Genomic DNA, 24,852 nt, shown 5'->3' with positions numbered 1-24,852 from the left:
GTGTTCATTACTTTATATTAAATCCTACAAATTAAAGTTGTTAGAATGAATATTTATTTTATGTCAAGACCATGGAAATATATGTTTAAAAATAAAGAGTAATATATTTCTATCCATTAAATTCATAATTTTGTTTGGATAATAATTAAAATAAACTATTCTTTGTCCAAAACTAATTTTTACTATTCCTGTCATGGTATCTCCAAACCTATTATATCTAATATCACAAAGATATATTAAAACAAACAACATCAATGCTTGGGTCTATTAGAAGTTTAGTGACTACTTGAACACATCTTATAGGTAAGCATTTGCATTACCTAATATGATCGTTAATGAAATTTTTTAATAAAAGACAAAATTCTTTTCCAATATCGTGTCTCAAGGAAATATTGGTTTTCACAATCTTGATTATATAATCAAAATTATTATTTTTTTTTAATTTATTCTTCATGAACATATAATGTATTCTAAAAAATTTCTATAATTGTCTAATCATCCGTACTTTAATTTGTTTCTTCAAAGTGTACATTTTCACCAAAGATGTTCTGCATTGATATCAATTGATCCAACACAAACACATAAATTGGGTTTAATTCTTAAGTAGTGGATAGAATTTTAACGAACGTCATCAACGGTAAACCATCACAATCTAAATATATACAAGCGGATTCGAATAAAAATGAAAAAGAAAAAAAAAACCCTTAACCACTAAATTTACAGATCGCCTAAAGAATAAGGCACAGAAATAGAAGTTTGCAACTTCGTTTCCCTAGAAGTAGTAAAATTTTGGTAATACCAAAAGACAATTTACATCTCTTCTCATCCCACTCCTATTTTCAATTCTATCAACCATAAGATTTCTCCTTGGAATGACAATGCTTTGCTGGATTTTCTCGTGATACTGCGTGATGCCAATGCCCAGTTTCCCTAACCAAGCACCAAACTTGGACAATTTTTCATGTGCTATAGAAAATTCGATCATGTTGATCAGAGACAAGTCCAAAAAGAGGCTTGTCCTGCACAACTTCATAAACCAAAATGAAGCAACATGAAAGTTCATTCCTCACTTTTGCAATGATGCTTGAATGAGAGATGTAAGAGAAGGATGGACACGAGCTGTTTTTAAGGAGCGTGCTTCACTTTTTCCTTCAGCGTATTCTTCCCCCAGTGGCCACCTTGGGCGTAAATCATGCTGAAATGAAGCATTATTTAATAAATTTTATTGACAGATGAAACACAAGAATAATATACAGCACAGGTAAATTTTTTGTTGCTTCTTCAATTCAATTTGAGGGAAGTTCAAGTTGAACATGAACAAATTTTCAGCAATGGTAAGTAGCACTAAAGCCCTGAGAATTTTAGATTACTAAAAGAGATGTAGAAAATAATTTGAAAAGAACGTGAACAACATCTTAAGATAGCTTTCCATGATAAAACAGATCGGCCACCGATGAAAGCAACATTTTTATGAACTGGGTTAAGTGATAACTGATCTTGTTGATTGTGTAAAAAGCATTAAACATATTTTTTCTTTATTAAGAAAAATTATTATCCTAACCTAATCCATCTAAAGAATCATAATAGGAAAGCACTTTTGTCTGATTAAAAAGTGCTTTAAACCATATATTTGTCAATGCTCAGAAAACGCACCACAAAATCTTCTGGCTCTTCCGCAGGGGGAGGAGGATCATATCTTCCCATCCGGAAATGCTCAATACCAGTCCAAGCAATCATTACACCTATTTAGTTTAAAAGCAAGCTGGTAAGAAATAAATAGGTTTAATTAAACAAGAAATAAACTTTCTTATATCACATGCATGATGCGTTGGAAAGAGTAGCATTCTAATTTGCATTTTTAATACGGATCAAGAAAGACAAATGAACAATATTACAATTGAGAAATGGAGGGCATCATTTTCCTTTTTCTTCATATACTCCACAGGAAATGTCAAGGAGAATGAATTAAAACACGGAGGAAAGGACGAGCATTGAACCTCATCTATACAAGAAAGCCTAGTCAACGTTGTTCCATATGGCTAAATGGATTGCAGAATCACTGCAAATTCACGATAATATACTGTTTGAAGGCACGGTAATACTCCTTCTGATGCTATTTTCATAAATTCAATTGTCAGTGTTCCAAAATTCCCATAACCAAAATGGATCCTACTCTCATGGACAAATTTCAACTTTCCATAAAATTTGAGAACCCTTTGCCTATTTTGCACTACATCCATGTGCCAATGTAGTTGTAGTACTAGTTCCTAATTTAACACTGGACTCAGTAATACAATTTGTAACTTACAAATAATGACCTAGCATTATCATTGATACATGTCATTGAATATTGGGCAAGTTTCAATATTGATTGCTGAATGTCTAATATACAACCCTCGTCTTTTATTTGGATTTGGGACCAGCTATGTAATGTTTTCATAGCAGCGTGGAATGAATAGAATTAGCCTTCATTACTAACACAAAAATAAGAATATATCATTACCATTATCAGTACAAAGCCGGGGAGGAGGGCATACAAGTTGCAGGCCGTTCTTCTTCACAACCATATCAAGCTGAGCTCGAACATATTGGTTTGATGCAACACCACCAGAGACAACCTGCAACAGACAAGAAGACATAGAATGACATTCACATTTTCCAATGGAAATTAACAGAAAGAAAAAGCATTGATGTATTTGACACCAGCAGCAGTTTAGACTTCCAATTACCAAGTATCTTATAGAAGGCTCCATCTTCAATGCCCACTGTATTGCTCGTTCACACCTTTCCTCAAGATGTAACACTGCAACTCGCTGCTTGACATGAAAACAAAATAAACAATGCATATACTAAAACCAAATGGGTTGAAGGTGAACAAAAGAGGAGAACATGAAGAAATTTTAAACAAGAAAAAGGAAATACTAAACTTCATTTACTAGACTAGAAAGAGAAGATACTCTCAATCTGCAAAACCTACAAAAATATAACTAACCTGAAAAGAAGCAGCAATATCAGCCCGTGACAATCGGTCTTCAGTACAAGCAGGAGAAATAGGAATTTTGGCATCACTGCCAATCACCCAAATACTCATAAGTAGGTGATAATAAAAGTAAAATCTGTTAGTACAATTTACTTCTAGATCACCTAATACTTGATTTCTTGCAATATGCAATATGAATCATTTAGTTATCCTGTAGCTGACGACTATTGGTCAAATAAAAATATTAGCAGCTATCTAACCATGAAAATGATCCCAAAAGCTTAAGCTATTAGTTGTAGACACATTACTTGTTTTATATTATATCTTTAACATGCCCCCTTATGCAAGAGCCCTTTGAACTTGAGCAGTGAATAAAGCACTAGACCACTTGGTCATAGAGGCTCTAATAACATATTAAGAATAAACATGACCTAACTCAACCTCAAAAGCTAACTCAAGGTGAGGAAGAGGTAAGGGGAAAGGGATTTCCCAAGTCTTATTTACAAGAAGTATTCTAACTATATTCCTAACCAATTCAGAACATCTTAACATACCCCCTTAAGCCCAAGACTGCACCTCAGAGTGTGAAGTTCAATAGACATCTGCCGGTGACCAATGGATAGGCATAACATGTCATAAACCAACTATCCCAAAGCTTATGTTGTTAGGTAAAGACACATGAATGGCTTTATAACACCAACTGCATGAGAAGAAAAAGTAACACTAAACAGATGGTGGAAATCAGCCACCTCCTCAAGACATAATTTTTTTTAATTACTTTGTGCAGCTAATAACTACATTAGTAAGACAAAGCATGTGACAAGATAAAGATAGATTATCTTTCAGGTTATGGCAATATGGCATTGCTCCCTCATTATGTATTTATTTATAAAATAACTATTAACAAACAGCTTAAGTATTTACATACATCTTTTTTGACTCAATTGCCAGCCGTACTTGGGTTTTTAGACCAGCATAGGAGAAGTTGCAATCTTTGTGCTGCTTCATCGGAATCTAGAATAAACATAGTAATAAACTTAATTCCCCATTACAGGCACAGCCTCCATAAAAATGTCAGAATAGGATAGATATTCAACCTAGGGCAGCAACGAAGCATTGGGGAGGGGAATGGAGTATGATATTGCACAACAAACTTACAGAAAAATTGACTGATTCAGCATTACCCTCCCTAGCAAGCTCCTCTATAGCAGGACCACCACTTCTCCTCATATCAAGTCCAAGCCATTTTGCTGTCTTGTCATATGCCTCACCAATGGCATCGTCTATTGTAGTTCCAAGTTGTATGTATTGCCCAAGATCACGTGCAAGAATAAGTAGATTGTGTCCACCTAGAAATACAATAATTGTCGTCATCCTCACACAAGATAGCCAGGCGTATCAGTATGTGATGAATACAGTCAGCGGTCACTATCAAATTACAGGTTAGCAATGCGCTGGATTGTTTGGAAACTAAAACACAAGAACCATCTCTACATTTAAAAGAATCAAAATATTCAAACATTCAAATTCAATTTGCAATTATGTACCCAACTTCAGAAAATTTAATGGAAGAGAGACCCGGAAGGAATGCAAATTATTGAAAAGAATGAAGGTGAAAATCATATTCCTGTGTTAGAGGTACATGTATATGTTCCATTACTTGTTAGTTGGCCAGCTATTATATGACAGTTCTCATGTTGGCTAGTCTCTAACAGAGACAGTTAGGATCACTAACTGTAATAACAGACTTGCCTTGTATAAATATGACATTTTATCAGAAGTGAGTAAACTGTAGAAGCACTTGATGTCAATTGCTTTTGAGCCATATTGACTGAAATGACTCCACAGTAGAATTCTTGTTTTTATCAACGTACCTGACACTCAATCTTCTTCGCCATGGGTAAATGGTACATGGTATGTTAGTATAACAAATTATGTGGTATACAGCATATAATGACTTTAGTGTTGAATTGAAAAGATTCAATGCTAATTATACAGATTTATAATCCTAAAGTATTGCCTAGGATCGCTTCTCATTGATTCTACCTTGTATACCCAATGTGCTACCACAAGTGTCAAAGATATTCTAACAATTAATGAGGAAGTTTAGGCTTGAGCCAACAAAATTGATATAGAAGAGAATTTTTTTAACATGAACCTGCAGTTAGTCTATTCAAACAAGTACCTATTTCAAATCATAGTTGTCATGGGCCAGCCCTCTCCCAAAAGCTTAAATTGCTAGGTGAAAGCAAACAATCGATCTTAAATCTCTAACATGAGCTTTCATGCTAAAGTCCTTATTTGGAAGTATGGACAATGAACAAACTCACTCTACATTCCACTGAAACTCTTAACCACTTGGTCATGAACCTTTGATCGTGTTGTCAACCAATTCTCTGAAACGATAAAGCCTCTGTATTACACTTTAAATTATGTTTCCTTGAAAGTAATAAATGTTTGGTTTAAGACTTTTGCCTTGGAAAATGTTCTAAACTCCATTTGGAAAGTACCCAATCAGGCCCTAAGTTTTTAGGTGAAAGCCCAAGATTTGTTTTACATCCATAATTTTGAAAAATATTATAGGTAAATATGAGTTCTTTCTTGAACATTTTTAATCCCTCAATTTATATGACTTCAAGCCATAAAGTAAACTAGAAAATTGAATTCTGCCTTCCTATATTTTCATTCTGTTAGGATCCAATTGGAAGTATGGGATGTAGAGTTTACAAGACCTTGGGTTCTCCAACATTGGGCTAGCTTTTGTAGTGTGGTCTCCTACGATTCTTATTACATTCCTTTCTCATTTAGTTTCCAATCAATGCTGAAGATTTTCAAGATATACATTCAATGCATCACAACACAAATTCTAGTTGCTAAGGATTCATCAGCTCTACTTTGAGCTAAAGCAACTGCCACTGGATCCCTTGTACTAATATTTCCAAGATATGTTTCATGTTAAAGTAAATAAGGAAAAAATAATATAAGAAAAACCAAAAATAACAAGATATCCTCCTTACACTTAAAACAAAACCCCAAATTCAAATTCTATCCAACTTTCAAAGATTTTCCTGTATAAGTGTTTTACCCACTTAAATGTTGAAAATTGTAATGATGGTCCCTATTTTTCCCAAACACCTAATCAAATGCTACTAGATAGTAGATACACAAAAATGGATTACTAGTAAGCAGTAAGATGATAGTAGTTCATACTCCAAACAACTCATTTCGCATGGAAAGTTTGAAGTACAAATACTAGTCCCTTCCAAAAGCATGTCAATCATATTTCATGTCCATTTGTTTCACAAATCATCATACTAGTTGCTCAATGTGACTTGATTGAAAGTACTCAGCATCAAGCTGCAAACTGCTCTAATTCAAATCTCAGAAGTATCCAAAATTGCTCTGGCTTAATTCATATTTATTTGTACCACATGGATGGACCTTTTTACCCAAGAATGCCACAAACTTCAAATTTTGAACTAGAACTGGAAACTATGATTCATGATCCAAGAAAGAAAAACAAAAATAGATCAATTGTAAGGAATAATAAAAGCAAGACTAATAAAAATAAAACCCAAAAACAGGAATATTACCTGAAATAAGTAGGGCCATGAAAGGAAACTGCAAATCTTTCTCAATTAACCTAAAACAAAAGATATGTACATCTTATAGCAAAAAGCATATTTTCCTATGGGATACTAGAAGGTGCACACAAATTCTAGAAGCATAACAACAAACAGAAATTAAATATCCAAAATATTGCAAGCATGCCTCTGCATCCATCTACTATGCAGAAAATTACATATTAATGAGCCACTATAGCTTTACCTGGCCACTAGAGCATGAGCCTCCATGTGATGTACGCCAATAATTGGTAAATTGAAGCCCCCAGCAATTCTACGAGCTTTCTGCACCCCCACTGCATTGTCCAAGACATAGACTGAGGAATATGTAATTGATAGTATGAAATTCATCTAAAGTGCATCAATGATCAGAAGTTGAAGTAATGGGTAATTATTACTGAAATATGCCTTCTAATGATTACACTGAAGTCAGAAACAAACATTCATACCTACAGTTTGAACCATCAGACTGTATTAAGATACAACTATTTACCCAACTTATAAAATGAGTCAGTGTCAATGATTTGCAGTGTCAACAACAAATTTGACGGGGAGGAGGAAGGAGGACAGAAAAAAAAAAACTTCCTGCCAATTCCCATGCAAGTACTGGCACTACTATGTGTTGCTTTGACCTATTAAATAATGGTTTTATAACTTACGAAGCCAACTTTAAGAATCACAAAGATGCAGCTTCATTTTATTGCAATTTTAACTTTAAAAGTTTAATTAAATAATATCACAAGGCTGCATATATATTAAATAATTAATACATCTTCACAATGAATTATCAGACTTTAACATGCATTATCCTGCTTAATTCATTGAAGCCATGGGACACATGATGAAAATCTATTGAAATTAACTGACATTGTGTGTTGAAAATAGTGATAATGATTAATAATGTCATTTAGAGTTATGGGAGTTAATTATACATTGTTGGAAAGATTAGAGTCATGGAAAATATTTTACATTTTATTATCATTCTTATAAATGTTAAGTATATTTATATATTTATTTGTTAAAAGGTTTCACATCAGTTAGGAATAAAGTCAAAATACTCTTTATAAGAGTTTGAGTAGTTCTCCTACAAGCTAGCTTTTGAGAGTGAGTTATGTCCAAGTTTTCTAACATGGTATTAGAGTCTATCCAATTTAAATGTTGAATTGCCCACAAATATCTAATTCTGTTGGACCATTCACACGTACAAACTTCATGCATCCTGAGCCTATCCAGTTTGAATGTTAAGCTGCCTACAAATATCTAGTTTTGTTAGACCACTCGCAAATGTTCAGTCTTACAAACTTCAGACATCCTAAGATGTGTCTAACGGCTTATCCAGTTCTATATTCACACTCTAGATGCCACTGGAGATGGCAGCAACTTAAGTCATCAAAGACAGAATTGTGGTGGTCCTCAACATTGAGAAGGAGAAGAGATTGAGAGACGTCGAGAGCAAGAAAAGAGACATTGAGGATGAAAATGCAAAGACGTTCGAACTCAAGAGAGAAGTCGCGACTTGAGAGAGGGAGAAGAAGACAATTTTTTTAGGATTTTGGTGTTCACGGGTAACTCTGAATCAGGTTAGGTCAAAGGCCCATTTCATTTTTTTTCTTGAAAACCCATGTTTTTTGTCGTGGCTACCAGGCACATAACGGCTGCCATGGAGCCACCATGCATAATCCATTAAAATACTACCATACTCATGGCGGTCTGAGGGAAAAACGCCACCGTTAGGCATCATGGCGCCACCATAACCAACATTTGATAACACTATTAAGCTTAAAGCCCAAATTCAACATGGTATGAGTTAAGCTCAAGTTTTGTAATATGGTATCAAAGTCTATCCAGTTTGAATGTTAGGTTGTCCACAAATGTCTAATCTTGTTCGGTCATCCGTAGATATCCAATCCTACAAAGTTCATGTACTAGATGTCTAATTCTAGACATGAGGAGAGTGTGACACATTGGCTAAAAATAGAACCAAAATACTCCTTATAAGGGCTTGAGTAATTCTCTTCCAACAAACTAGCTTTTGGGAATAAGTTAGACACAAGTTTCCTAATACGGTATCAAAGCCTATCTAATTTGAATGTTAAGCTACCCACAAGTATTTAGTCTTATTTAGTCTTGTTGGGTCATCTGTAGATGTCCAATCCTATAAACTCCACACACCAAATGTCTAGTTTTGGGCATGAGAAAGTCAAAATATTCCATATAAGGGCTTGTTGGATATTCCACCTTCTATAAAATAACTTTTGAGAGTGAGTTAAATCCAAATTTTATAATATTATTCTTTTATGTATATAAATATTAATGATGATTAGAGCTCTAACTCAAGCAATTCACATAACTTCTGTCTAATTTCTTAAGTCTATTCTCATAATTTCTTAAGTATTACCACGAAGGCAGAGACTTAAACCAGGACCTATGGTGACAGCAACTGCAGTGAGATCCTTCTCAGTCATATCAGCTTTATCAAGAGCCTCTTGCACAACCTACAATGAATAAACAAAAAGGTTATCAATAATCCAAATACAGAGGAAGAGAAAGAGAGAAAATTAGAATCCATATTAGAAATTTGTTTGACAACCTGGTGGTGTTCTCCACCCATCATCCCAGGGCCCCCAAAAGTTACCTACATTCTACCAGGTTCTGGCATTGAAGGGCTAATATTTATGAATATTTGAATACTCATAAATAAATAATGAAAGAAAGAAAATGGACATGTGTGCAGTCAGCCAGTCACCTCATAAAAGTAATGTTACAAAAGTATACTCATGATATGATTTGTCTAGCTTCACCTACAATGCTACACAAGACATGTTCAAGCTAGGATGTATTGATAACAGGACAAAAATGCTGTACCTGGTCTATCACTTGCAAGTGAGCTTCTTCTGCCTTTTTTGGAGCAACACCCCCATATTTTGCAAGTAGATCTGCCTTAATTTGGAGAAGTTACATATTTAGAAAGAGTGTTATGTTTGGTAGTTGAAAGGTGACATAAATATAGAGCCAAGTTATATATATATATTGAGCTCATGAAGATAAAACTGAAAAGATGCATGCTAACAACATTTCTAAAAGCATTCAATATAGACATAGGCATTCTTCTGTTGAGTGAAAAATGATTAATAAAAAAACGAGACTCAGACCATCTCATGATGATTAGTAACCATTTTAGACTAAGCAAAATCAATTTAACCAAACTGTAGATTTTCATTATAGTTCAGGCAACAGTGAAAATAACCTCCACAAATTCTTACTTAGTATTTTCACTCTGTCATATTATTATATCTCATTATCCTTCCATAGATGATTTATTTAATGCAAGATGCATCCCCCAGAGACGGCATTCTTGTGCTTTTATTCTTGCCTGGGATATGCATGGCATTAGCATGTTCAAAGAACAGTCTCAGCCACCTATTTGATATCTTAACTGATGCAGCATAGAAAATGCACTAGAGCACAATTTTAATATCAGTCAGATCAACTGTTCTAATACCAAATTTTTGCTGCAATCCCACTGCAAAAGAAACTTCTCTCTATCCATCAGGGGCCAATAGCCAATCTGATTGAGCTTTCTTAAAGAAAATGAAAATCACTTTTATTTTAAAACGTAAGCTGAAAATTTTCAAGATACTTGGATTAACTTCTTAAAATAACAAGCAAAAGAACCAAAAGAAATGCTTGTTGTTTGTTCAATAATATAAAAAGTAGCTTTCGGGGGAAAAAATCTAATTACCTCAAAAAATACTCTTCATTTTTCAAACCTATCCAACTGTTTCAGCTTATTCATGAAAAAATAAATTCAAAAATTCTTTTCAGGAAGCTGCTAAAAAATATGTTTCAGATACGCTATATTTCAAACACGCACTAATCAACCCTCAATATTCCTCACTCCCACAACAATAACAAAATAATGATAACAATGAGGTGAGTTTGAATATACAACTTATCTGAATGCTTATGCAATAAGCTCTTTTTAAATGATGACTTGTATCATAAATTTCACAATGAATTTTATTGAGACAAGCTAAAAATAACTTATTTTAATAAGCTGCACCAAAAAATTTATTAAACTAAGTTAAAAATAGCTCCATGGAAATCATAAGTTGTTTCTCATAGTGTTCATAAGCTCTTCCAACATGCCCTGAATAGGATAAAATTCTGCATCAATTCTACATTTTCTCTTTAAGTACCAACTCGAATTGAGTACATATAATACAATACCATACCTGAGAAGACACCACTTGGCTCAGAATTTCACCGTTGCTTCTCACCTAAACAACGCGCAAAACACAAGCCATTAAACGACATCACTAAACAAAAATTGACGAATGCCAATTCCAAACACTTACGACAGCTGCAGCGGTGTCGTCGCAGCTTGTTTCGATGCCCAAAACGACAAAATTGCCGTCGCGTTTCGAGGCCGGGTTGAGAGCGGACGAGCATTTGGGTAGAAATTGGTTTCTGCGGAAAGTGGTGAGTGCAGTGAAAAGCGAAGGTTTGGGGAGAAAGTTTAGGCGGGAAAGTGTTGATGGAGCCCAAATTGTAGAGAGAGAAAGTAGCATTGTTGCAGAGAAGATAGAGAAAGAAGAAAGTACCAAGCAAGATATAGCACTTCGCTTGTGCCTCTCTTTTTCTTTTTATTACAGTTTTTTTTATTGGATATACAAAAAGATTCCACATCGTTACAATATTTTTTAAAGTTTTTTTTTTTAAATATTATAAAATAATTTTATATAATTTTTTTATACTCTCATTTTCAGCCATATAAATAAATGAAAGTTTTTTTTATTTTATTTCATTTTTTAAAGTTAATATTTTATTTTCACTTTTTTTTTAAATCATTCCTATCCCGTTTATTTTATTTCGTTCTTGTGAATGATTATTTAGGATTGAGTAATATTTGATTTAATTTTTTATATTTTTACTAATTTATATGCTAAAGATAAATTATATATGCAATCACTTGGAAATTCATAGTTAAGGATATTCAGTAGGATTTGACATCAATTAATTAACAGGTTAAAATTTGAATTTAAAAACTATGTACATGCAGAAAATGCTCAACTAGTGCTAAACTCACTCAAACTTGATTTTCAAGGCATTTATTATATTCTGACCCCATTTGTAAAGTGTGAAGAATCGATCTTCAGTGAACTAAAAAAGATTTGTTGTCATTTAACACACTTGGTATTTCAAGTCAAATTCAATTCAACTATTGATTTTGCTTTAGAAATCATGTTCTGTTTCCATAATATGGTTATAAATCTTATTACCATTTTTTTTTTGTCATGTGTAAATCTAATTCATCCTTTCTCTCTAGTCCTGTCAATTTTATTTCCCTTAGTCGGTTTTGAGTGGCAAAGGAAAGATAGAGCTTAACATGAAACTAAATTTTGATTGTTAATGGCAGGCAAAAATTTGCTAAGTTGGGCATTTTTTCGAGTAAATAAAAACTTGAAGGAATGATATTGGGTTGTTTGTATGTTGTGTTTAGGAACAAGAGAAATTGACAAGGGGTTTGGCTATTGAATTGAATAAAGTATAAAAAAGGTTAAGTGCATTGGATCAAGTGCCTCACTGTGCAAGCATTGAAAAGGTGATTTGTTGTTGAGTGCATTGGATCATGTTACATTTACAATGGACTAAAAGAGTAATGCACAACTGACATTTAATGTGTTAGTGCTTCGGTTCTTTCTATCCTCCCATTTTGCTATGATGGTCTTGGCTTGTGTGTAATCAATCCCGCGTTCAACATTTAAATTAGGCATCTCAACTTGGATCCACTATTTGATCGTATGACTCTAATGTGCAAATTGTTATGACACATGAATTTTTAAATTTATATTCAGAACTAACTTAATTCTAAAAATTAGCTCGTAAAATTAAGATTATCTTAATATTTATACACTCTATTTAAGCCATATTGGCAATTATAAAAATTATTAAATGGGTGAGGTTAATTGCATTAAAAAGATTTGTGAAACCTTTTTTTTTTTTCAATTTAGAGTGGCCTAATATCAAATTTATGATAGGCTCTAGCATCATTTTAAATTTGAGTTAAGAATCAACTTAACTTTAAAAGCTAACTCATGAAATAAAGATTATCCTCACATTTATAAACTCTATTTAAGCTACATCGATAGTTGAGGTGGGATTTCAAAAGGAATGAACCTCAAATTTTGCTTTCATCCTAATCCCCCACACAAAACTGTAGAGAATGGACTGCACAAGTCCAAATGGATGAGATCAAATGCATAGGGGCAAACATCTCATATAGAATTACTGTGTCAACCATTACAAATTTTATACTTAAAAATTCAAACTTCAAACTAACCCTCTTTTTATCGCAAGGAAAAATAAGAATTAATGTTATTCTCTTCTTTATTAGTCTTTCAAACTAAGAAGATAGTTTTGTATATCATAACTTGCACTTACAAAATTTATATCAAGAGGTGCAATGAGTCACATAGATCAATCATCCTATTAGGCTATATAGAAAAACAAACTGCAACCTCTGCAGAAATTTGAAACTGCAAAAGCATGACCAACTACACCCCAATAGAAATGCAGCATTCCCACAAAGACTTGAATTATTGATTATGTTCTATGAATGCTTCAAATAAAACATTTTAGGGAATGAGAAGTGTGTTGGGAGTAAATGTCAGGAGGCAGGAGATTATCATTTTGAAATCTTTGCAGTCAGTTCTCTCACCAGCTTAGCAGCAACCATAGCAGTCATTCCATCAACAGTATCTCGTTGAGGGTTTAATTCAACCACGTCTCCTGCAACGACATCACCTTGAAGATTGTGGAGGATGTTGAGAACATCACGGAACGAGAGACCTCCTGGCTCTATGTGAGACACTCCTGGAGCAAAGGCAGGATCAAGACAATCCACATCTATTGATATATATACACCTTTAACACCTTCCCCTAGTTTCTGCAAAAGCAAATCCCTATGGTATAAAAATCAAAGAACCACCAAATACCAAAACAAAAGATAATGCTAAATTACACACACAGGTGAAGAGTAAGAGAGAGACCAGGTTCTCTAAAAGGTGACGATCTCTTGAAAATGTCCGCATTTCATATTGCTCTACCCCAAATTTTTTGGCTTGTGCACGCCCTTCAGCTGTAATTGATCTTATACCAACCTGAAATAAAAGAATGAAGAATGTGATATATCAGCACAACATGGGTGAAGATCGAAATATTTGCCACCACCACTAAAAAAAATATCAGATCAGATATTATACAAAAGAGAGAATTGTAGCAATCTAGCTAGTGAAACAAATAACAAAAAAAGTCATCAGATCAAGACAAAGTGAAAGAAATAAAGCTGAAGAAACCATGCATCTGTTTTTTCCCATCAACCTGATAAATTCAGCTTGTATAAATGATGGAATCATTTTGATTATGGAGTGGTTGAATATAATCGAACCATATTTCAACAAAATGCAGTTGCATGATTCTATGAGGAATTCAACTGTCATAGTTCTAACTACTTTCTAGTCAAATGACAAATGATTTCTGATAATCAATAATATATGGCAAGAAGAAATCATAACGACATGAGCAGAGGTACAAATATCTTACGCTAAATATAACAGAAATTGGATTTCTTCATTTGTGAAACCAGATACATAGAAAGATTAGCAACATCATCCATATGTCCTACTGATCACCTTCTTTGCAAAGGTCCCTGATGATTAATCCCCAAGTCCTTATCAAGTTATATTTAGTATGTAAATAAAATTCAGCTCTATTATGCCAATGACTTTCAGCCAGTGCAATGCATGGCCAAGTGGCCAACCATAAATTAATAACAGAATATAAAAGGCTAAATGGGATGAAAGTAATGTCACACTATCACAGAGAATAACCATGATTTATGTTTTAGAAATTCCTTATTAAATTAAACTATTTAGGAAACAAACACTATTAACATGTCAAAATTTGCCTGCAAAAGTCTTCGAACATAGTCACCCTCCATGATTCGAGCAAAAGATGAAGCATGAGAATAAATGTTTCCTTCAAAGGCATCATAGTTATCAGGATGAGCATCAAGATGAAGAACATCAAGCGGTCCTCCAAGCTTCTCAGAGACGGCTCTAATAACTGGAAATGATATTGAGTGATCACCACCTAAAACTAAAGGACGTAATGGATCCTGGAAGAATACAGACACTATGAGAATCAAGCTATATCATGTTCAAACAGAACGCTATCAGAAAATTTTGATAATTCAAGTGATAGTAGAATTGATGCAAAAAAAAGTTGTTTTCACAACAGAGCTTTCCAATCTAGTGAATTTTTCAGAGAAATAAATCCAATAATGAAATAAAGGGACCCCCAAAGCTTAGGTCTTGTCATGTCACACATGGATCCTTCCCTATTCATGTTCAAACTATTGCCAAGAAGCCACAATTCATGTCAAAACATATTACAATTATTAGTTTAACTGATCAATCAGGATTGAGGACCTACGGAATTAAGACCTAAGCAAAAACAATTTCTATGACTAATCTATTATTCTATTAAATAGCCATTTTTCCTTAATAACAGTGATTTTAATGCCAACGTTAAAGTTAAGATGCAAGCTAATAGTGTGCAGGAAGTTACTTCTGTATTCACACTACAGGCCAGCTTATAGCAACAGCTCTAGCATCTAGAAAAGGGAGTGTCAATTGACCTCAACAGCAATTCCTCTTTTACATATTTGATTAATTAATAATCTTCAGTACCAAAAACTAAAAACAGGAACAAAAGAAAAACCGAGGAATATCAAGCTTCAGAAAGCCTTACTTGCAGGGAGAAGGGACAATGCAATCAAGCTACCTATGAATAAAACTTCTGGAAATGATGCTAATATTAGAAAATTAAAGCACTTCACACATTTTTCTATATAAACTTTATCAAATGTTGATCATAATGTACTGAAAATAATGAGGAAAAACTGGATGAAAAAATGACATATACTGCATGTAACAGAAAGTGTAAATTTTTAATTTCACATTAGGTGACAGCATTCAAAGCACAGGCTCACAATTGACAAATTACCTCCTCCATCACTAATTTAACAGATTCACCAATAACATTCATTAATCTGTGATCATCTACCCCACAATCTCGAAGTTCTTGGATAGGAACATCACCAACATCAGTTAGCACTCGTGCATCCTGTAATTCCTTGCCTGCATATAATCAAAATCATGCTACTATAAGCTCTTTAGTATCATAATTCACGGGTAACTACAGGCCCAGACGAAGAATGAGGAAAGCACAGTGAAGTGAGATTGCAAGATGTATTCCATCGAATAAGTCACTTCCACAACCACTGTAAAGGCACAAAACATAAATAACTAAACACAGATCATACAGGTGAGCAGGAGTCATTACAGAAGTCCATATCATACTCAGAGAATACAACCAGAAGAGGAGGGAAAAGATGTGTACAGTAACTGAAGTCTTAAGTCCTAACAACATGAAATTCCAGTATTTTTAAGAATCTAAAGAAATAATATCAACAGTTCCAATTAGATAAGAGGTTTGTATTCTTGAATCTTTCTACTACCAAGAACTGATGCAAAGAATCAATTAACATATGCAGATGAGTTTACAGAGCAAATTTTAGATTAGGATAAAACAAAAAATCTTTTCAAAGACTTCTACAAACCAAAGGAAAACTATATGACTACCTTCCTCAGTTGTTGAGTTTGTGCTACCACACCAAATGGCCTCCCTAATGCGAGGAGGTGCAAATGCAGGTCCTTGAAGGAATGACGAGTTATGTCCCAAAGGAACTCCAAGAAGAGATGAAGTTGCTACGGCACCTCCCAAAGCACGCACAAGTTCTCCCTGGAGAAAAAACAACTTCTGGATTTATATTATTTTTATGCAAAGCATAAATCAAAATCACCAAAATAAAAGTACAAATTAAAATCATGGATCAAAGGACACAACACTAAATAAACACAAATTCAATCAAGTAGGATAGAAGCAAATATAACATGCCTTAAGCTTTGCTCTCTCTCGAATAAGTGTAAGTGAAGCATCTATCACACGACTTTGGCCTTTCTCTAGCAAAGCATCAGATACTTTTGCTGCATTTAGTCTCGGCATGTAACGGATGCCTCTGCGTGCTATAATTGACATTTCTGCATCAAAAGAACAAAACTATTGACAATTGACATTTATATTTAGAGACCAAAGACTTCTATGATCGAGCTGAAAAATTTTTTTGCAAAAATCATTTTGGACTTTGGAGTTTATCAATGTGAATGATACTGCACACATACCCAGTACCCTGAAACACAGTAAATTAACCTCTCCTACAACACAAAACCCAGCAAACACAATCAAGTGATTCAGCCCCTGGTATACATCAAGCAATATCTTCAACTTTAATGTAAAAACACTAAATCAAAATGTGATTTTTTATTTATTTTTTTTGTAAAACATAAAAATCAAAATAGTAACTAATAGATAAAAGATTATTTATGTTCACTGCTCTTTTATTTCTTTTTTTCTTTAATCATAACAAAGCATAATACCTATCAGATTCAGAAACATTAACTGATCTCACCATTTCCTTTGCATGTAGCAATGAAACTATAACTTCAACTACTCTAAGAAACACTTTGTTAAGAAAAAAATAATAATATCGGAAAAACAAAGAGATCTTCCCTTTTCTCTTCATTTTCGCAACCCCAAAATAAAAAATACTAAATTGTGGCACACCCAGAATAGAGGATTTTTCAAAGTTTCATCCTTTTACCACCCAGATGACAGATTCAACGTTAATTTCCCAGAACATTCAAACATCAAAAACCAATTCAGGTTTAAAAATTTAAGTGAGTACCTTGGAAACTTGGAAGAGAATGGAGGAAACCACTTGGAGAGAGAGAGAGAGAGAGTTGTGGGAAGTGAAGTGGCGCTAATCATAAATCGGAAGAGGACACTTATATAGATTATTTATTTAACTTTGATGGGATGCACTGATACCCATAACCATCATTAGCCATCATTTCATTCAATCTTATAAAAATAATTTGTTTAACTGCTGTTTAAATATTTTACTTTATTGTATTTAGATGAAATAATTCTAAATTATTAGATAATATATATTTAAATAGTAAGAAAAAATCTAATATAATATTTAATAAATTATGTACTATTAAAAAAATTTAAAAATATTATGTTAGGTTTATAATTATTATTCATAGTTAGTCTAATATTTTACTTTTATTTAAAAATTATTTTTTATTATTTATTTCATATTTTTAAAATTCTCTTACAAATACAAACAGCGTTTTGTTTCTAAAAATACACAGATATTAATGCACATGAATGTCCATAGATGATTTATAAATGTAAATTTTTTTTTACCAAAAAACAAATATTAAATATAATTTATTATATATTTTAAATTACTAAAAAATATATATATTAAATTAATTTTTTTATTAATAAAAAATTCTAGTGCTTTAATGCATGTCTTTATATATATTAAAAAAATATTTTAATTATTAAAAAAGCTTAAACATATTTTAATTGTTGTATTTTTGTATTTTGTGATTTTTTATTTTAATTTTTAAAAAAAATTAATTTCTATATTTTATATTTTTAAAATTTTAGTATTTTTTTATTGACGTAGTTTCATAAAAAAAAAATGATCATGTAATAGTCTCTAAAATTAAAACTAGAAATTCATAAAAATACAAGAAAAAAAAATAAAAGGGCTTACAGCGAATTCATTGAATTTGTAGAAGGATTTGGCAAGCCACAGATACGGACAGAATTTGCAGTTAACATCGTAAAATGTGATGCCCATGAGCCCATTACATTAGGAATGGCAACGGAAAAAAGTATCCAACGGACATTCATAAAATTTACCTATAATCGATAGGTATTTATTTATTATATAGGTAAGGATATAAGTATGAATAAAAATATATAAATAGTGATGGATACGGGTATAAGTAAGTGCTCATCTTACTCTATATATATATATATATTTATTTATTTATTTTTATTTTATTTTATTTTTGAATTTTTTTTTAAAATTATGTATTAAATTTTTATATTATTATATTAATTTATGAGAAATTATATAAGATTAATATAAAAATATATTTAATAATAAAATAAACTAAAAAAATTATTTTAGTTTATATTTTTAATAAAAAAATTTATTTACTATTTTATATCGTTTAATTAAGTTAATACAATTTAATTATTATATAATTGATATGATATTAACTTTTTTAAAAAATATTATTTATATATGACAGATATATAAAATATTTTCATACAAATATTTTTATTAATAAAATTATATTGATATTTAAATCATAAAATAGAATGATAAATAATAAACATATTGTAAATATTTTATAAATTTTACAATCACTTGCTATTATTATAAATTTATTATTTATTAATAATATTTAAATTTTATTTTTTATATTTTAATTTAAAATAATATTTTCTTATACAACATATGCATTATAAGTACAACTATAATTTATTAAATCTAAATAATATTATTTTTACTATTTATTTACGTTTAAAGAAGTTTTTGAAAAGATATAAAATATAAAAAATTATTGTTAATTTTTATTTGTTAATTTTTTCTTCAATAAAAAAGTATACTTTTTTTTATATACACATGTATTTCTTTATTATAAAATTTTATTGTAACCATTTATCTTTTATTTAAATTATTTCTTTTAAATTTATATACATTATAAATATTTAATTTATTAAAATAATATTTCAAAAACTTATATTTTTGACAAAATACTCTCATATAATATATGAGTTAAAAATACTAGTATTAATATATATATATATATATATATTAATTATATTATTTTATTTTAATTAAATCTATTATTTTTTTACAATTTCAAATTCAAAAATTTTGAAAAATATTTTATACATCCACTTTTCATTGTTAGTACTTAAACTTCTCTACCTTAACTCTACTCTCTGTTTCATTAAAATCTAACAATTATGAATTGAAGTTAGTTGACAATGTCGCCACAAAGGTCATAAAGTAATTCCACACGAAGGGTCACTCAAGCAGATCTATTTTGTTGTCGCTTTGATATTGCCGATCGATCGAATCTCAAATAAGATAAGGTCATTACCGATAAAAAAAAACTTGTTTGTTTAGTTTCGCTTATTATTTTTAAGAATTTTAATTTAAAAAATTATTGTATTAAGATACATTTAACACTTGTGATATTTGAATATTTATTTTTTATCTATGTTTGTACCTTATTCAGCAAATACATATTGAAATTTTGTATTATTATGCTATTTATGTGAAGTTATATAAACATATTTTTCTTTATAAATATTTGTTTCTCAAACAAGTGCGGGTAATAGGTATAAAATGGATATGCGGGTATCCAAAGGATACGGCACGGAGATTAATATTTATACTCATGCGAGTATGAGACTAAGTATAAGTATTTTTTTAAAACGCGGGTACGGGGATGGGTACTATAGTATCCTACCCATTGCCATCCCTACATCACATTGCATAATCCCTCTATTTTTTTTATACTCGCCCCTATAAAATGTGATACATGAACAAAATATAATATAATTCAAAAAATCTATTTATTATAATATACGCTTTAATATAAAATGAATTTGTAATTTAAAATATTTTAAACACATAATCTAATTTTGTTTAGTGGCTCAAAATTAATTCTACCAAGATTAATTATATTCCCTATTTAAAACAAATTGTCACTAAAATTTTTAAATCCTTCCCTTTATAACATGCACAAAACTACTCTCTATTTTTACTATATTAATAAGTATTGCGTTATTATATTATATACTTGCTTCTAAATTTATACGAAATTTTAAAATCACAAATAAAATTTTTAAAAAATCCTTATTATAAAAAAATCTAAATTTAATTTAAATAAATATATAAAATATAATAAGATATTAATTTTTAAAAGAATAATTTTTACTTTAGAATAATAAATTATAAATTAAAGTGCTACTTCAAATTATATTTGACATAGATTACAGATTAGTGAGATAAATTATTTATCAAACATTTTTTATTTTTTAACAAAACAAACTTATAACTAATTAACTAAACTTCTTAATTGGTTGAAATAACTTATACATCTAAGAGTTGATAATATAAAATCATATAATTAAAACTTTTTTTAAGTCAAATTAGCCAAAATAAATGTTACTTTAAAGTTAAAGTGAGGGGTGGGTGGGAGTCACTTTGCCTTGTGCATACCCCTACTCCAATAAATTCCTATAAAATGAAAATATATAATATGAAAATGTGTATATAAAGCCATATACTTAGAAATGACACCCTTTCTTCTGAGCACAACTTAATCACTTCTCCCAGAGTCTCTCTATATCGAGTGTCCTCTGTTCTTTTCAAAAACCAAAGGGATATATAATATAATATAATAAAAATTATACGAGTTTCATTTTTAATTTAACGATTCTCTTCTACATTTTTATAATTTTTAATAAATTTTAATTTAATAATTTAAAATATGTTAAAAAATAATAAAGAGAGTATTTTAAATAATTTATTTGGACTCTAAATATATATAAATATTACTTGTTTTGTTTTTGTGATGCAGAAATGTCAAGCATAGGACGTAGAGGCATGCATTCCATGCGGAAACTATATGCAGCAAAAATTCGTTGTTCCTTAAAGGGCTGTGTTGTCAATTAGTCATGCGTAGTTTACTCTAAATGCATATTTAGTTTTGAATCAAAGTGAATTTACATTTATCTTATAACTTATATGTTTCATTGACGTTTATAAGTTTTTCAATATATTTTATTTTAAATATGCTAATTTTTTTCTTTGTAAACTCGTTAGCAAATAAAAATTAATTTATATTCTGTATTAAAAAAAATTCTAGAATATAAACCTTTTAAATCTTAATTAAAGATTTTAATTCTCTCCTATTAATATATGAATTAGGCGTTTAGTTCTATTTTTATTTAAATAAAAATTAATAAAATAATAAAAATTTATTCAAATAAATATAAAATTTACTTAACAAAATTTGAATGTTTTAAATTTGAATGGATGTGGGACATAAGGAGAGTCGGATGGGGGTTAGATATGGGTGCGTGGAGTGAGGGAAAAAAGAGGGTGAGAGAGGAAGATAAAAGTTGGTATATGGAAAGAAGGAAAATTAAGAGTTGAGGGAGAGTTAGGGATTGAGGAAAAGAGAAGTTAGAGAAGGAGAGTTGTAGAAAAGTGAAAAACAAAAACAATGTAAAATTTTTTTGTTATTTTTTTTACTTAACAAAACTCATTTTTGTTTTAATAAAAATGAATCTAAATGTCCAATTTCCATTACATTTAGAGAAGATTCAGATTTATTAATTGAAATTTGAATTAATTTTTAGAGAAAAAGAAACAGAGAAAAAATTTAATTAATAATAATAATTCTTATGTAAAAGTTTTTAAACAAGGATAAAATGTTTTATAAACTTTTCAAAATCTAAGTCTATATTTTTAAGTTTTTTTAATTTAAATAATTTTTATTAACTATTTTTCTTTAATTTTTTTGACCTTCTTTAAACGCTTTCTTTTTTGCTCTATCCAAACTTTTAAATAAATTTTAAAAAAATAACTAAAACTCCTTTAATGATACTAATTTAATTATAAACAAAGTATACTACTTTTAAGCATTTTTTGTCGTTTTTTAATAAAATTAAAACTTTTTTATGAAATAGTGATCATTTAAAGTTGTAGTAAATTATTGAAGTAAAATTTTAATTTTGATTAAAAAAAACTTAAAAGATTCTTTAGAAAACTACTTTTTTAATAATTATTCATTGTCTTTGGTGCTAATTAAAATTGTCACGTATTTAACATGATATAACTCTCTAAGCCATTGTAAATCTAGTGTCTATGCATGGAGAGAAAGTAAATAGGGAGAAAAAAAAATTTAAATATGTTAACGAGAAAAATTAAAAAAGTGAAAAAGGACGTGATTCTTCTCTCCAAATTCCTTCTCCAGTTAAAATTTACCCTATTATTTTTCTCTAATAAAAATCACGAAGGGAATGCTTCTTGTTAAGGGCTTGTAATGTATGATAATCATGAGCTAATTATGGTAGCATGATAATCACTCAAAAATTTAAATTATTTTTAAAATAACTCAAAATTTTTAAATTATTTTTATTGCATTATGACTTGTATTTTACTTTTCTAACAAAGTCATTGGTCATAGAAAAATTGCTTTTGCTCTGGTCTTTCAACATGACAGAGATAGATCCGTAAGTCCTCAGTCCTGATTAATCAGTTACACTAACAAATAGAATATAATGTATTTGACAATAAGTGTGGATTCATGATACTTAGAGGTGTTAACCAAAAATTTTGTCTAACTCAATTACTTGCACTTTATATTTAAATAAATTGACTTAACTTGAATTTGATTGAAGAAAAAATCAGATAGAATGAACTACAAAATTCAGAATTGCTTCTAGCTCAAGACTAAAAATTTAAGTTTTAACATGTTTAACTGAGTTGACCAAGTCCAACAAGTACATTTTACTAGTTCTAGTAAAAGAATTTTGAGTGAAATCTAGCATAACTTGAATTATCATGTGTACATTTTTCTCATAAAATTTAGGTAGGCTCTCAATATCTCATGCATGGCATATATCTGTATTATTTCAGGATCCATTGCGTCCCTTGGTTTTAGGTGGTGATCCCTCAATATCATTTCCAGTTGTTAGAGCAATCCGTGAGAAGCTCAGAGGATCAATTGATGTTCTTCATTTTGGTGCACATCCTGGTCTTTCTGTCTCTTCTATGATATGTTGATTCTTCATGTTTTATTTCCTTAATTTATTTCAGGTTGGTATAAGATCATCAACATCAGAAGTGCGTGAACAAGCTATAGGACATGAAATGCTTACACTTTCCTTTGCACCAGGAGTGTCTCAGAGAATGAGGAGGTCTTTCTCTAAGACAGGTTCTCAACATTCAATTATGCATAAATTTACAATATAGAAAGATCAATATTGTTGTGTTATAGCATGCGTTTTTTTTTCTTAGTTTAAAGTTGAATAAAATTAATTTTTGTGATTGAGATATGTGTAAATTAATTAAGAGTATTAGTTAAGAAATTGAAAATGATTTTTTTCTATAATATATATATATATATATATATATATATATATATTAAAAATTAAAAGAGAGAAAATGTATTTTAATAATATTTTCAGATAAACTTTCATTTTTCATTTTTTATTCCTTAACAAGTGCTCTTAAAACATTATTTAACATATATCTTAATTTAAGTTGCATATTCGTATTAAAACATGTATTTTTTTTTAAAGGATGAGAATTAATTTTGTAAATTTAAAACAGACAAATCCTAAATGCTTTTACATTAAAAAAATTTACTCGAAGTTTCTTTTAAGAAGCCATTCAATAATTAAGGTGTGTTTAGGTCAGTTGTTAAAAAAGAAATATATTACTCTTTCCAATTACTTCTATAAAAAATAATTATCATTGGCATTTTTCTTCTAATTATAAGAAATAATTTTTTTAAATACGTTAATTATTTATTTATATTTATTGTAAAATTTATAATAATAAAATAATTTTATTATTTATATAAATATATATTTATTCATTTAGTGTATGTTAAAAAATGTTTGTAGATAATTTATATAAATAGCTTATAATTGTCGTTGGTTTTCTTTTTAACTTTTTTATTAAATTTCTCGATATAACTTATTAAATTAAGTTATTTCATTTTATTCTAATAAAATTTTAATTAAATTTAAGAAATAAATTATTGTTTAGATAAAATTATTAAATAAATATTTAAATAAGTTATGTAATTAAATATATTCTTAATGTATGAGTCACAAATTTTATTATTTATTATAGATATTTTTAAAATATATTATAAATTTATTATTTACTTTTAATAAAAAATGAGAAGCTATTAATTATATTTGTAAATGTTACAGTTACTTGTATAAAATAAGTTTTGCATGTAAATATATTTTATCTATTTAACAGTCATAACAACAAGAAAAAATACAATTAAATAAAAAAAACAAAAACTATTATATTAAAATTTCCCCTTTGTTTCATCAAAAAAATATTTAATTTAAAAAATAAAGTATTATTTCTCATAATTTATCGTGTATAAAATATTTATTTATGTTCACGTCAGCTAAAAAGCACACTAT

The 24,852-nt window shown here is 29.9% G+C and overlaps 2 protein-coding genes across 2 annotated transcripts; both read right to left on the bottom strand.

The window, feature by feature from the left end:
* Positions 1 to 556: 556 nt before the first annotated feature.
* Positions 557 to 11,199, bottom strand: LOC113850114 (probable tRNA N6-adenosine threonylcarbamoyltransferase, mitochondrial). The gene is made up of 13 exons (XM_027480485.1): positions 10,962 to 11,199; positions 10,839 to 10,883; positions 9,469 to 9,543; positions 9,002 to 9,098; positions 6,809 to 6,899; positions 6,574 to 6,623; positions 4,139 to 4,329; positions 3,909 to 3,994; positions 2,993 to 3,068; positions 2,730 to 2,813; positions 2,504 to 2,618; positions 1,654 to 1,742; positions 557 to 1,195 (listed from the first exon to the last, which is right to left on the bottom strand). The coding sequence occupies exons 1-13, from the start codon at positions 11,172 to 11,174 to the stop codon at positions 1,067 to 1,069; spliced, it is 1,341 nt and encodes a 446-aa protein (XP_027336286.1). The 5' UTR covers positions 11,175 to 11,199; the 3' UTR covers positions 557 to 1,066.
* A 1,689-nt stretch (positions 11,200 to 12,888) lies between these two features.
* On the bottom strand, positions 12,889 to 17,550 carry LOC113849747 (arginase 1, mitochondrial). The gene is made up of 7 exons (XM_027479877.1): positions 17,474 to 17,550; positions 16,627 to 16,769; positions 16,311 to 16,470; positions 15,673 to 15,806; positions 14,573 to 14,782; positions 13,656 to 13,766; positions 12,889 to 13,552 (listed from the first exon to the last, which is right to left on the bottom strand). Exons 2-7 carry the CDS (start codon positions 16,765 to 16,767, stop codon positions 13,292 to 13,294), a joined length of 1,017 nt encoding a protein of 338 aa, XP_027335678.1. The 5' UTR covers positions 16,768 to 16,769; positions 17,474 to 17,550; the 3' UTR covers positions 12,889 to 13,291.
* Positions 17,551 to 24,852: the final 7,302 nt, after the last annotated feature.

The sequence above is a fragment of the Abrus precatorius genome, unplaced genomic scaffold (genome assembly GCF_003935025.1).
Source record: "Abrus precatorius isolate BTA unplaced genomic scaffold, Abrus_2018 Scaffold9, whole genome shotgun sequence".
Lineage (NCBI taxonomy): Eukaryota > Viridiplantae > Streptophyta > Magnoliopsida > Fabales > Fabaceae > Abrus > Abrus precatorius.
This window is presented reverse-complemented; position numbering and strand designations above follow the sequence as displayed.

Bases quoted from the DNA above. Each gene is read 5' to 3' on its own strand.
- LOC113850114 (XM_027480485.1), bottom strand. From the start codon at position 11,174: ATGCTACTTTCTCTCTCTACAATTTGGGCTCCATCAACACTTTCCCGC. The intron at 10,884-10,961 runs GTAAGTGTTTGG...CGCGTTGTTTAG, and splicing joins ACGACACCGCTGCAGCTGTC to GTGAGAAGCAACGGTGAAAT. The intron at 6,624-6,808 runs GTAAAGCTATAG...CTTTTGTTTTAG, and splicing joins GCTCATGCTCTAGTGGCCAG to GTTAATTGAGAAAGATTTGC.
- LOC113849747 (XM_027479877.1), bottom strand. From the start codon at position 16,767: ATGTCAATTATAGCACGCAGAGGCATCCGTTACATGCCGAGACTAAAT. The intron at 16,471-16,626 runs GCATGTTATATT...TTTTTTCTCCAG, and splicing joins GAGAGAGAGCAAAGCTTAAG to GGAGAACTTGTGCGTGCTTT. The intron at 13,767-14,572 runs GCAAATTTTGAC...CTTTTATTTCAG, and splicing joins ATGTTCGAAGACTTTTGCAG to GTTGGTATAAGATCAATTAC.